The following is a 13,650-nucleotide window of genomic DNA, read 5'->3' as shown; positions in this document are numbered from 1 at the left end:
GACATAGGTAGCCTGGGAATCCTTCAATGTTTATTGCCTTATTAGTAATGGCCTCTTTAGAACTACATTTTACATAGAGAGAATGTAGTTGGTTTCTAACAGCTTGTTCTGGGCATTGAAGCCACACATTCATAGTCTAATCCTTTGAAACATATTCAAGAATCCAAGTAAAGGAAAGTTTCGGTGATAATCACTGGAAAATAATACAACTATGTTGCCCGTTAGCCCAACGAACTCTAGCTACTAGGCAATGGCATTCACACTACTTGAGCCAACGACAGCGATTAAAATCAGTGAACATAACAAGAAGTCCCTCCCTCTTATAAGTAAGCCTCAGTAGTCATCCTTCATAGGCACGTAGAAGCATCATCCATAGACGAAATGTTGGACTGATCTTCCTCTTCATAGTCTTCCTCTTCTTCATCCTCTTCAGCCGATGCCGGCTGCCCGTTAAGATCCACATTAACACCATTCACTTTCCTCATGAACTGGCCCCTCAGGCGGGGCCTACGCTCTGCGAGCTTTTTCCGGTTGACATACCTAATCTTCTTGTCGAAGCATCTTTCCTTCCGCTTCTGTCTGAACTTAATCAGGGCTGCCTCCCTCCGATCAACTTTGCTCGGGCAATTCCCCTCGTTGGAGGAATTGCCAAGCGAAGATGGCCATGGGTGTGGTGGCGGCACAGGCATTTGACCTGGTTGCAGGCATATACCGTACGGGTAGTATGGATAGGACGCCATGGCTGGGATGTGTGGGGGACACTGCGGGATATGATGATTGTGATACATGGATGCCGGAGGCATTGTTACCTGATTCATCACCGAGGGCATGTAGAAAGGATAGGGATAGTGGTTCGGGGCATTGCTGGGAGATTCATGTAAATGTGGATGAGAGAATTGCTCGCCGGAGAGGTGTTGCTGGGAGATCTCCGCTGGATTTGATATTTGAGGAGTCGAGGACCTCTCCATGGAGAAGGAAGAATCAGGGACAGTGTTGTTACTTGGATGTTCATCAGGCTGACTCTGGCTTTCCCGGAAGTCTTGATCCTTTTTCCCCCGTATGTCCATATGTTCTTCGACTGTTTTCTCAAGCCGAGGTGCATTTTCGTGCATGCTCGATTTGATGTATGTGAAGAATGCGGAAGATTCACCAATTCTGAGTCCGCTTTTCTTTGGGAACGGCGAACCATGATCTGGAAAGATGTCAAAAGCACCGGAAAATGTCACGTCTGGATGCTTAAAACTAACTTAAATAACAAAACCAAGAGACATACATAAACAAGAACTTTCCTATTAGTTGAAACTATAACCTATAGAACTGCAGTGAAACCCTTGGTCATTCAAATGAAATGATCATTACTACCGGTATAGTCTTCTTATATAAGCTTGACTTGATCGAATATTTTGTGCAAATTCTAAAGTGATCGATCCCTTCAAAATCAAAACTTGATCGATCACACTACACATAAATCTAAGGAATGAAAATGTGGTCACCAAAAGAGTTGTTTTTCATCCATGAGTATGCATTTAGATATAAGCATAGACATGATTGACTGGAGCCTAAAGAGGTTTTGATAGTTGAAGCATATTACCAAATGAAGAAATCGGTTAAAAATATAACGTGCAATTAAAAATCACCTCTTATGCGCAAATCAGGCTGACATTCTGAAGGAGTCTCAGATGCAGTCTCTACAGAAACAGCAGCTGTGGCAACATTGTTCTGGCATGCAAGATGCTGGGACAGCACAAATGTACATGAAAATCGTCGATAATTACTGTTAAGTTTAAGCTACGTATGTATGTATCTTCTTAGGTTTGACAGGAAAGGATAGAATTTCCTAATGCTAGAGTTTCGAACAATCAAAACATAGGGAAAATATTGGAAAATATAGTAAGAATAGCCGACACCCATCAATGAGGTAATCTATCCATCGGAGGAAATTCAAGAAACTTTTCATGACACACCGGTCCTCTAATGTGTAAATTTACCTCATTCTCCGGATGGGTCGAAGCGCATGCATCCGGGTTGGTACTTTTCCTAGACTTGTCATCGGTGTCATCCGAAAATAAAGTAGTGCTGTTGGTATTAGCGTCGCTGGGATCTGATACAAGTGGGTCAAAATCATAATTTACAATGTTCTTCTCTGCTAATCCAAGCTGTCAACGTAAAACCGGCAGACATACAATGTTAAACAAATATTGAAGTAAGGAAAACAGATGCACGATCAAGCATATAATCGACAACAACGCATAGCTAGATATTTTCGACTACTACTGCCAGACAATGTACAGAAGAATTTATACTCCTCACAGTAACTAGAATAGCAAGAAACATCTGTGCAGCTTTCGAGAGGAAAATGAGAAATAAACATTGTTGAAGAAACTACATAAGAAATGAAAGAAAGCTTGCCATTCGTCGTCTTCTCCACATGTGTGTCCACAAGTTCAACAGCTCATTTGTCCGTAACGGTTTCACAAGATAGTCAGCTGCCCCGAATTTCAGACACTTGACAACAATAGAAACCTCATCTTGTGCCGACATCACTAGAAAAGGAAACAAAAGAACCAAATAAATCTTTTTAAATGATACCACGGACAATAAACTCCTTCTCTCCGAGAACTAGAGCATCGTAAAGAATATATTGGATATAGAAAGTAACTCTTACTGATCACAGGAATACGCCGAAGCTCTTTGTCCCTCATGATATATTTTAACATCTTCAAACCTTTCGACATGGGCAGGTCGACTTCAGAAAGAATTATATCTATATCAGGGCCCTCTGCATTCAGTGCATCAATCACCTGTCGCGGCGACTTCACAGAAGTAACTGGAAAGCAAGAAATTCCGAAAATCAGAATAAAGATTACTACAATACTTAAATGTCTTTATAATCGAAAGGGCCCATTCTACATCAAGTTTTCAAATAGTGACTGTTAGTCGAAATGGGCAATTACTTTGAAGGAATATATATTATATTTGAATAAGGGGCTAAATTACATATTGATATCGAAACAATACACTTTCTTTACTAAGAAATAACTTCTAGAGGCATGGACCCTTCTTCCCAACAGATATAGTTCGATAAACAAGATTTCTGTGAGATAGACTCCTAATAAAATAGTACCCACAATATTTGCAACACATTCCTCATCGATTTCTAAATAACTGGCGAGAACTAAAATATCCGTCGATTAAGTTAATAAAGAAAAAACGAAAACCAATAAAGCAACTTTTACAATATAAAAGAGCATCCCATTTTTTCCCGATTATCAATCAAGTGGGAATCAAACAAAAAACCACACTAGAAAACAAACTAAGGTGATCGCCAACTATATAACTCGTGCCAACCAGCCGAATAACTCATGACAAACACAAGTCATGTCAGTTGGCAGCTACCTAATAGCCAACAACAACCACCATTTTCGGGTGTTAACCAACAAACTCAAATTTCTGCTACCAGAAGAACCAATTTTCACTTTCCATAGATTCGATGACATCACCGTGGTGATTAGAGTTTCACTAAAGAAAACACACACAGAACATAACTCATTCACACAAACAACGAAACAGAACATCGCCGCCGCGATCAATCTTGTTAATTTAACAAAGGAAATGGAGCTTATCCAACTATACATAGAATTCGACGTTTACACCAATCTCAGCTCAAAGAATGAATGCAATATCCTCATCAAAAACACCTAATTCATAACAAGAACAGGACACCTACAATCCCGCAAGACTATTCGATTCAATCGAAAAAAAAGATGACCAGATTTGTACAAGTGAAAAATATAATATATGATCCCAAGCAACAAAACAGTCAATCACTGCAAAAAAAAAAAACAATAACATACTCAATCCGATCCAAACATGTTCCAAAAATTCAAATCAGCATCAAATTTTTCTACCTTGATAAGAACATTTACACAAAAGTGTAAAAACCTCAGCAGAACTCTTCTCATCGTTGTCGCACAAAAGAATCCTCACTTTACTGCGATCAACGAATCCATCTCCACTCTTCTCCATCCCCAGCCCTAATTTCAACCCCCAATTTTTCACAAACTACGAATCCAATTCAGAAACCGCCACCAGATGATAATCCATGGCTTCAAATCACGCAAAATTCGCCCAATCAATCCCTAGAGATCTCCATGAACATCACCGCAAAAATCCCCAGCTCGAAAGCCCCGAAAAATAATTTGGTATCGAGCGATTCGGAAAGCCAAAAAACAAAAGGCGACAAGGGGCTTAACAACTCTACCCAAAAACAGTCAATTCTCACATGAGAGTTGGGCAGAAGAGCGAAAAAATTATAATAATTAGCATTTGCCTCCCCACACTCAACCCGACGGCACGTTTCCACCTAGGTGCACGTTAGCACGAACCCTTCTGACCGCAGTCCACCATAGCCAATCTACAAAGACCACATAAAAATACAGATAAAGCCACCAATTGCAGTATGAAATTAACGAGGTTGACGATGAAGGGATCGAATTTCCAGGAACGCAGCGTTGGTTTGTCGTCAAAAGAGTGGAGTGAAAATTGCATTTATCTATAAATAGTAACCCACGGAAAAGATATTTTAATGGCGCTTTTTTGTAATGGGATTGGTAGTGGTGAAGGCTAATATGCGCCTTGTCACCTGGCGCGAAGCCGGCCGTCGGATCTGGGGAATGAATGGTAGAGATGGAGTGGAGGATGGGTGACGTGGAGGGAGAGAAAGAGAAAAAGAACTGGCGGTGGTACAGACAGCCGTCGGCCACGTCAGCTGTAAGATCTATTGGAAGGAGCGTGTTTCTTATCATTTAGAGCATGAGTGGAAGTTTTTTTCAGGCTCATTAATAATTTAATTAAAGTTTTTTTATCAAAATAAATGCTCCCTCTCGCTTGTTGAAAGGGTGATATTTACCTTTTCAATGTAAATTTTTTAGTATTAGTATTATATTGAATTATAATAAAAAATAAAAATATCTATTAATATGGTGTAATATAAAAATAATGAAATTTGTGTAATATATTATAAATTGAAAGAGATTATGTTAAGTAGTAAGTATAATTACTAAATTAGAAAATAGCAACTTTGGTTTGAGAGAAAAAAAATGAAAAATAATAAACATTCAATGGGACAGAGGGAGTACAATAAATTAAATATAGAAGTTAAAATATAATGGCAGAAGGGATCAGACTTGGTGTAAGAGAAACCCTATTTAAATTTGATTTCGGTTTTTAAGGTTGAAAAATAATTTTTTTTTAGAAGCACATGGAAGATAAAGCTGTAAAACAAACTGACAGTGCGCGAGCTCGGCTCAGTTCGGTTCGTTTGAGCTCACTAAGAGCTCGTTCGTTAAGCTAAACGAGTCAAACACGAATATAAATTTTGGCTCGTTATGTTCACAAACGAGCTCGAGCTTGTTCGCGAACGTTCGATAATATTTATTAAAAAATTAAATTAATAATTTTATATTTAATAAGTAAATATATCTTTATAAATATTATATTTCATTCTATTATTTATTCAAATTTATTAATAAAAATTATAATAATTATTTACTAAATTTAAATTTTTCTAAAAAATTAAATAAATAAAATAAATTTCTCTTAACAAGCTGAATACCAACAAAAAAATTGTTAAACGAGTCGAGCTCAAACAAAAATTTCAGCTCGTATATCTTAATGAACGAACACGAGCCGAACTCGAGTCCTTAACGAGTCAAGCTCAAACATGACAAGCTCGGCTCTATTAGGCTCGTTTACAACTCTAATGAAGGTTACTTTCTGAATAAGCATAAGTATTTTTCAGCTAAAATTATTATTTTATCCTTCTTATTAATAATAATAATAATAATAATAATAATAATAATAATAATAATAATAAATACAATACTATAATATATTATAAAAATAATTAATTTATAAATTATATTTTTAAGAATTAAAAAAATATAATTATATTAGTATATTATATTTGGATTAAAAATTATAATTATAATTCAGATACCAAATTTAAGTAGAAATATATAATTTTCTAATTACATTAAAAATATTAAATGTAACTTATAAAATTTTAAAATTATTTAAAATTTAAGAATAATTTAATATTTCTATTATATAATTTTACTTTTAATTTTATATATTTTCTTTAAATTACAATTTTAAAATATAAATAATTAATTTCTAAAAATATAGTTTCTATATTTTTATTTAAAATATTTAAATATAATTGAAAAAAGTAAAAATATACATACAATGTTTATAGGAAAATATAATTATATTAACAGCATGCTTTTTTTGAGTAATTTTAATCGTTTAAAAGTTGTCTCAATTTTATTGCATCCAAACAATTTTTTTTTTTTATGAAAAACTGTTTTTATAATAATTCATCCAAATAAAAAATCGAATTGTTTCTACTTTTGACTTCACTTCTGCTTCTGTTTTTTACTTCTACTTATTTTTTAAACCAATCCAAATGGGCCTTATTCCAAAAGAGCATATGCAATGGTATTAGCGGTAAATGGCTTTTATTATCTACATGTCGTCTATGTTAGACTTTCCCAAATGGTTTAAACCGCCGATTACGATTACAAACCGCCGATTATGGTTTATCAAAATATCAAATCAAAACCGTACATTCCGAATCACAATTTCGATTGCGGTTTGACGATTTCGATTACGGTTTATAAACCGTCGATTTCGGTTTAAAAACCGGCGATTACGATTTGAACCATCGGTTTATATATATTTATTTTTAATATTTTTCTTTTTTATTTTCTATTTTTCTAAAATTGAATTTTATTTAAAAATAATTAAATTTGATATTAATTTTATTCAGATATATTTATTATTTATTTATTACGTAAAAATCATATATATAAATAATTTATTAGATGGTTACTTTATTAAAATAATTAAAAAAAAATTTAATAAATAATTAAATTATATTTAAAATAGAAAAGCAAATAAAAATATTAATATAATAAAAATTATAAAATTTAAGATAAAATAAATATATGAAATTTTAATTATAAATATAATATTATTACTATAAAATATACTCAATTTACCCAAATCAATACATTTACAAATTACACATACACATTCACTTTTTTTTTTTATAATAACGTGGGAATCCGCAGTCGCTACCCGAAAGTGCGCACTGAGTGAACCTCTGGCCGAACTTAAATCACACTAAGCGAACCATGTGTGGCAGGTGATCTGAGGCATCGTGGGTTTAAACCCATGACCTCACGATTACAAATCCAACCCCTACACCGCTAGGTCATCTCTTTTTTCGCTGCCTGTCTGTGCCGCCCTGCCCTGGTCAGAAATTTAGAAAAAAAAAAAAAAAAATCAAACTGCCGGTTTGCAGTTTGGAAAAATCACAAACCAAAACCAAATCCTCGAGATGATGATTTTGATTTGAACCGTAGCTATCGGTTCGAAAACCGGTAAACCGACGGTTCGAAACCGAATGGGCAAGTCTAGTCTACGTGTCATTTGACACAAAGTAAATAAGATGGTGTAATACAAATATCTACACAATGATAATTAAAATATGAGTGGAATAGATCAAACTTGAATAGAGCTTTCTTCTGCACCAAATTGGATCCGCTCTGTCAATATATTTTAATTTCTATATTTAAAAACTTTCACTAATGTATTGTGCTTTTATTTTGATAAAAAAAAGTTTCAGTATATTATTAATGGACCGGAAAAAACTTTCACTACATAATATTCTACTAATTATTGTGTGAATATTGTTCGGCTAGTGTGACTTGTCTGTCGGACATAGTTTGCAGGGTATTAAACTCGGTCGATAATTTATTCAGTGTGCTTTTTCGAATAGCAACAGCAAGTTCCCACGTTAAAAAAATAATAATAATAATAATAATAATAATAATAAATAAATAATAAAAATAAAAATCTAGATAATAGAAGCCAATTTAGTGCTAATATTACAACACATTCCAAATCTATAGGTGTGTTTCTTTTGAATGTTACGGATAGTTTGGACCAATACTTTTGAGAGCGTATATATATTGGTTTAGATATTGATAGTTTTCTCTAGTATTTAACGGATTTTTTTTTTTTTTTTAATTAAGATCAACAAATAAAGAAATACTCCATCATTTAATTTTACACTTGTTTAGCTGTGCACGAATTTTAATGTGGAAATATATTTTTTGGATTTCTTTGTATTTTTCAGTAAAGAAGTATTAAATATTGGTAAAAGTAAATACAATACTTAATTTTTTAATTATGTTAAAATATATTTAAGATTTTATATATTCAAACAAAAAGAAAAAGAAAAAGAAAATTTATTGTTCCACAGCAGTAACAAAAATTAGACTTAATTAATTTATTTTTTTAACAACATACAAACTTATATTAATGCAAAAAGATTTACTCCAAAATATTGTAAAATGAAGAGCCAAAAAACAATCTAAAATACACTAGAAACCGCCAAAAAATAAATTTTCCTCCAAAAATCATCTAATTCATTTCCCAAACATATAGATTAATGTCAATAAATTTCCCCCAAAATACAACAAAATTAAGAGTCAAAATCAGTCTTTAAATACCTAATATTTTCACATTAAATTAACTTTTTGAAATCAATCATTCATAAAGTTTTTCTACTAAAAATCAGCTATGTCCCACAGGAAGTTATGAAACATGAAAAGAGAAAGGATTCAAACCATGTAAGTTAAAGTTCTCTTTGAATACTTAACAAAAAAATTTTGTTAGCGCAAAGGCCAAAAGTCACCTACAACAGTTTTTCAACTGTGGGCAACAGATGAGATTGCATCCTAATTAACCAACAAATCCCTCAGACTTGATGGACTTAAACATCACAGCGTACGATATTTTCAAGCATAAGACAAAAGCTTCATTTATTTTCAAGAGATTGCTGGAAACATACCAACAAATGCAAAGAAAAGTCCTCTCCCAAAATGATTGGATCATTGGGCAGTACATAGGGATATAAATTAATTAAACATACCCCACATTAGTAAGTAGAATTATCGCACTAAGCACCCAAATCAAGTACATTTTCACAATGGGATCCCTCGGCTCTGGGTGTCTTGGCCCTCTGAAAGGGCCCCAAATTCTCGAGAAATTATCAGAATATGGAGGACAATCAAGCAAAGGAGCAGAAACAACAACTTCATGATTAGTAATGGATAAATGAATTATGCCAACACAAGGAGTATCAATATTGTTGTGAACCATATTTTCTAAAGTTTCCATCACTACTTCATCCTAATCAATCGAATCCACTAGAGAGAAGTCAAATCCATAGCCCTTAAACACTGCCAACAAAAATCACAAGAAATAGAAATGGAAAGGTTTAATTGGTATTGTTATTTCTTAAGGGAAGCAAAAATAAGCTCAAATAAAAATATTAGGGCACAAGAACAAACCGGTTTGTGGTGAAGGGTGAGAGTCGAAGCCCCTAGTAAAAAACAACAACAAATCCAACCAACCCACTGCTAGCTTGGCCTTCTCCATCATCATTTCACCGTTTCGGTGTCGACAAGGGTTGAGTTGCTCAAATTATCTTCTTTCTCTTATACAAAAGACATTAAATTGGAATTTTCACCAATAAAATCAATAGGAAAGTGCGAGAGAAGATTCCGGCAACAAAGACAACCAATGAACAACTTGAAACTGACTGAAAAAATCACGAACGGCGGCGACGAGATGAAACCCTAAATTATGATGAAGATGACTCGGAATGATTGAGTGAGAGAGATAAATGAAAAATGAGTGTTGGGTGGGTGATTGAATAATTGGGTGTGTAGGCAAATTAATTGGGTTGGTAGGATTAAATTTAATTTTGGGTTATTAATTTATAAAATGTATTCTAGGATTTGTAATTAGTGGTGTTTAATGAGTAATTTTTTTTAAATATATGGAATCATTGGGGATAAAAATTAAGAATGGTTGATTTACTTTTTTACTAAATAAGGTATGAAAATATTTTTGAATGACAACAAAAAGGAACTTGAGTGCAAAATTGAATGACGGGGGAGTAGTATATTGATCTAATTTTGAAGGCAAGAAAGTAGTGCAGAAATCGATTGGAATGTGACTTTTGAAAAGGTTTGATCCAACATATTCTGTATCAAAATTTTTTGATCGCACAACATTGCCAGCATGTTGGCTGTTTGTTGGTTGTTCAATTGTTGAACATAGGTCACATATTCGGCGGGTACTTGAGTTGCGCCTCCTGTAGATGGATTGTGGGCGCTATGGTTGTCATGCTTCCCGCAGACATACTGGAGATTTGCGGCTGAGAGCCGGTCATGTGGCTCATTTCAATAATCCGACCTGATCGGAATTGAATGAAGTTATCGCGGATGTGTGGTTAGCAATCTTGTTTCTATTCCCATTGTTGTCTTCAATTTGTTGCTTTAACAAATTCAACAAAAACAAAGTAAAATCCAAAAATAGATTTCGAATTTGATGTTATGTGCTTGAAATCGGGTAATCCCTAAGCACTGAAATAAGCATAAGCAATAGTTTATTACAATAGAAAACAAAAGATAATAACACAAATCACTGATTGTGGTTTTTTTTTGTTCTACCCTATTCCAATAAAAAATTCATGATATATAGTAATATACATTCCGAACAGACGCAATCTTTTCGGGCGATTTAATTTCGGTTCAGGCAGTTTTACTTTGGTTTGTATAGTAACCATTCGAAAAACCCCAACTGCCCAACCGCCAAGGTAGAAACCGTCTTTAGCGTCCGAATATCAACCGCTTCGGGACCGACCGATTTGCAAAACTAGTGTCCGATTGATCCTTGACCCCAAACCCAGTGGGCTACTAGCCCAAACGAACTCGAACATTGACCCACCAGAGACCGCCGCTCTTCTGAACCTCTTAGGTTTCGACTAGTCGGCAACCGTCCAGGCCATGGGTCTAAACCTTAATTTTTGTGGCTTAGTATTTAATTAAACTCAAATCTTTTATTTTTGAATTCTATCTCTATTAGTTAATTTATTTTATTTTTTAAAATCCAAAAGTAAATTATTCAATGTTAATTTTAGTTTAGTTATAAAATTTTTAATGGAAAAAATTAATTTTGATCTCAATATAATCAAAATTTATTAATTTTGGTCCCAATATAAAAAAACTCAACATTAGTCTCATTATAAACAATTTCAATCTTTTTTGGTCCTATTATAAACAATTTCAATAAATTTTGGTCATAACATTAAAAACTAACGAAAATTGCTGACGTGGACATAATGCTGACCTGGAAACTACACAGCCATGTACAATTATACACGACCATGTTGTTACACTGCCATATATATATATTTCAGTGTATAATTATATATGGTCACGTTGTTACACGGCCATGTATAATTTTACACGATTGTATACCTTTCTGTTTTGGTCTAAAATTTTATTTATTTTTTATATTTTTTTTAAAAAATTATTTTGAATTTAAAATAATTGACATAGTTAAGATAGACAAAATCAATAGTAATCATAATATAATTAAAATTTATCAATTTTAATTCAAATATAAAAATTTATAAGATATATTCTTTTGAAATATTTTGTCTAAAATTCTATTATTCATAAAAAAATTTCTCATACAAACATCCAATTACACAACTATTTTTTAATTTTGTAAATTATAGTAGTATTAAAAATTAATTAATTATTTCAATATAATTAATTGTATTGAAATGTAAAACTAAAATTTAAAACTATAATATACAAAAATAAAAAATAGTTGTGTAATTGAATATTTTTAAGAGAATTTTTTTTTTTTTTTGGTAAATAGTAAATTTTCAGACAAAAATCTTCAAAAAGAACATACACGATAAATATTTATATTTGAACTAAAATTTTACATTTTAATTATATTATGATTATAATTGATTTTTTTCCATTTTAACTATATTAACTATCTAAATTCAAAATATTTTCTTTTAAAAAAATTAACAAAAAAATAAAATTTTAGACTAAAACAGAAAGATACACGGCCATGTAGAATTATACATGACTGTGTAACAACATGACCATATATAATTATACATTAAAATATATATGACCGTGTATAAATGTACATGGCCGTATATAAATGTACATGGCCGTATATAAATGTACATGACTGTGTAGTTTCTAGGTCAGCTGTCACGTCACTTCCGTTATGTCAACGTCAGCAATTTTCGTTAGTTTTTTTTTTTTAATTGTGGGACCAAAATTGATTAAAATTGTTTATAATTGGACTAAAATTAATTAAAATTGTTTATAATAAAACTAAAATTGATGACTTTTTAATATTGTGACCAAAGATTGATAAATTTTAATTATATTGAGATTAAAATTAATTTTTTCCCAATTTTTAAGTATTACGATACAATTTTTAATATATATTTTATCTTCTCACAAAAGTAAATATAAAATATAAAATATTATTTTTTATATTATCAATATAATTTTCTATCTAACATCTAAAAAATTTTCAAATTAAAACACTAAACAAACCAACCCTATTACATTACGTTACAAATTCTATAAAAATATACTACCTCCGTCGATCGTCAATCTACCAATTTGCATTTGACGTCATTATTTAATATATAAAAAATATTTTTATATTTATATAAATTTTTGTACAAATATCATTATATTAATATTATAGCACACTAATAAAAATATTTTTATTATTTTTTTTAATTTATACTATTTTTTATATAATAATTAATATTAAAAAATTAACATGAAAGAAATAAAAAGGTAAATTGGGGTGAACGGAAATAATATTACATTTCATAAAATATAATAACATAAGAAATATATATATATATATATATACAATATAAGCTATAGTAACTATTACTCTATATGTTTAAAGTTAATTGTTAATTTGTTATACTAGCAGCTCCGTCCAATAAATAGGTAAATTGTGGGTGGATGGAGGTAATACAATATTTTAAAATTTTATATTTTTATATTTAATTTTTATTTTAATAGTAATATAAGTAATATTTTATAAAAACTTAAAAGAAAATTATATAAAAAAATATCATTCACGTATATTAATTATTATTTTTGTTTTTATTTTTTTCAAAAAATATATCATAAACATTTGCAAAAATTGTCCTTTTTGTCGTCTGGTCATGCGTTGTGTTCAAACGATGGTTGTTCCATGTGCATAAGAAAGGCATAAATAATAACTTTTGCAAGTCGCATCTGATATATTTTAGCAGCAAAATAAAATGAAAAAAAAAATGATAATTGGATATAAATAGAGAATATTTTTGTAAATCTTCCTAAAATTTTAATATATTATTACAGAAATTGTAAAATAGCATAAGTAAAATAATATAACGATACAATATTCTAAATTAATATTATTTTTTTATAATATATTAGGAAAAATAAATACAGTATAACAATTAAAATCAAATATTAGTATATAATTTTAAGGAGTTTATTTTGTATCTATTTATTTAATTTTGATTGTTTTATTTTATAAAGATTGTAAAATAATATAATAAAAATAAAACTAAGGGTGTGTTTCTCAACCCTAGAGTTTTTACAATAAAAACTCCAAAACTAAGGTTGTCCATTGTCCAGTAGATATATTGTGGACAAAGTCTGTCTTGTAGGGTTTTTT

General features: G+C 31.3%; 1 protein-coding gene across 1 annotated transcript; it reads right to left on the bottom strand.

The window, feature by feature from the left end:
• Positions 1–3: 3 nt before the first annotated feature.
• On the bottom strand, positions 4–4,549 carry LOC127255322 (two-component response regulator-like APRR1). Its single transcript, XM_051280811.1, has 6 exons — positions 3,909–4,549; positions 2,666–2,827; positions 2,410–2,543; positions 1,989–2,156; positions 1,638–1,734; positions 4–1,192 (listed from the first exon to the last, which is right to left on the bottom strand). The coding sequence occupies exons 1-6, from the start codon at positions 4,024–4,026 to the stop codon at positions 348–350; spliced, it is 1,524 nt and encodes a 507-aa protein (XP_051136768.1). The 5' UTR covers positions 4,027–4,549; the 3' UTR covers positions 4–347.
• Positions 4,550–13,650: the final 9,101 nt, after the last annotated feature.

The sequence above is a fragment of the Andrographis paniculata genome, unplaced genomic scaffold, assembly GCF_009805555.1.
Source record: "Andrographis paniculata isolate CXL003 unplaced genomic scaffold, ASM980555v1 Contig53END, whole genome shotgun sequence".
NCBI classification, from domain to species: domain Eukaryota; kingdom Viridiplantae; phylum Streptophyta; class Magnoliopsida; order Lamiales; family Acanthaceae; genus Andrographis; species Andrographis paniculata.
Note: the sequence above shows the minus strand (reverse complement) of the source record. Positions and strands in the feature narration are given on the sequence as shown.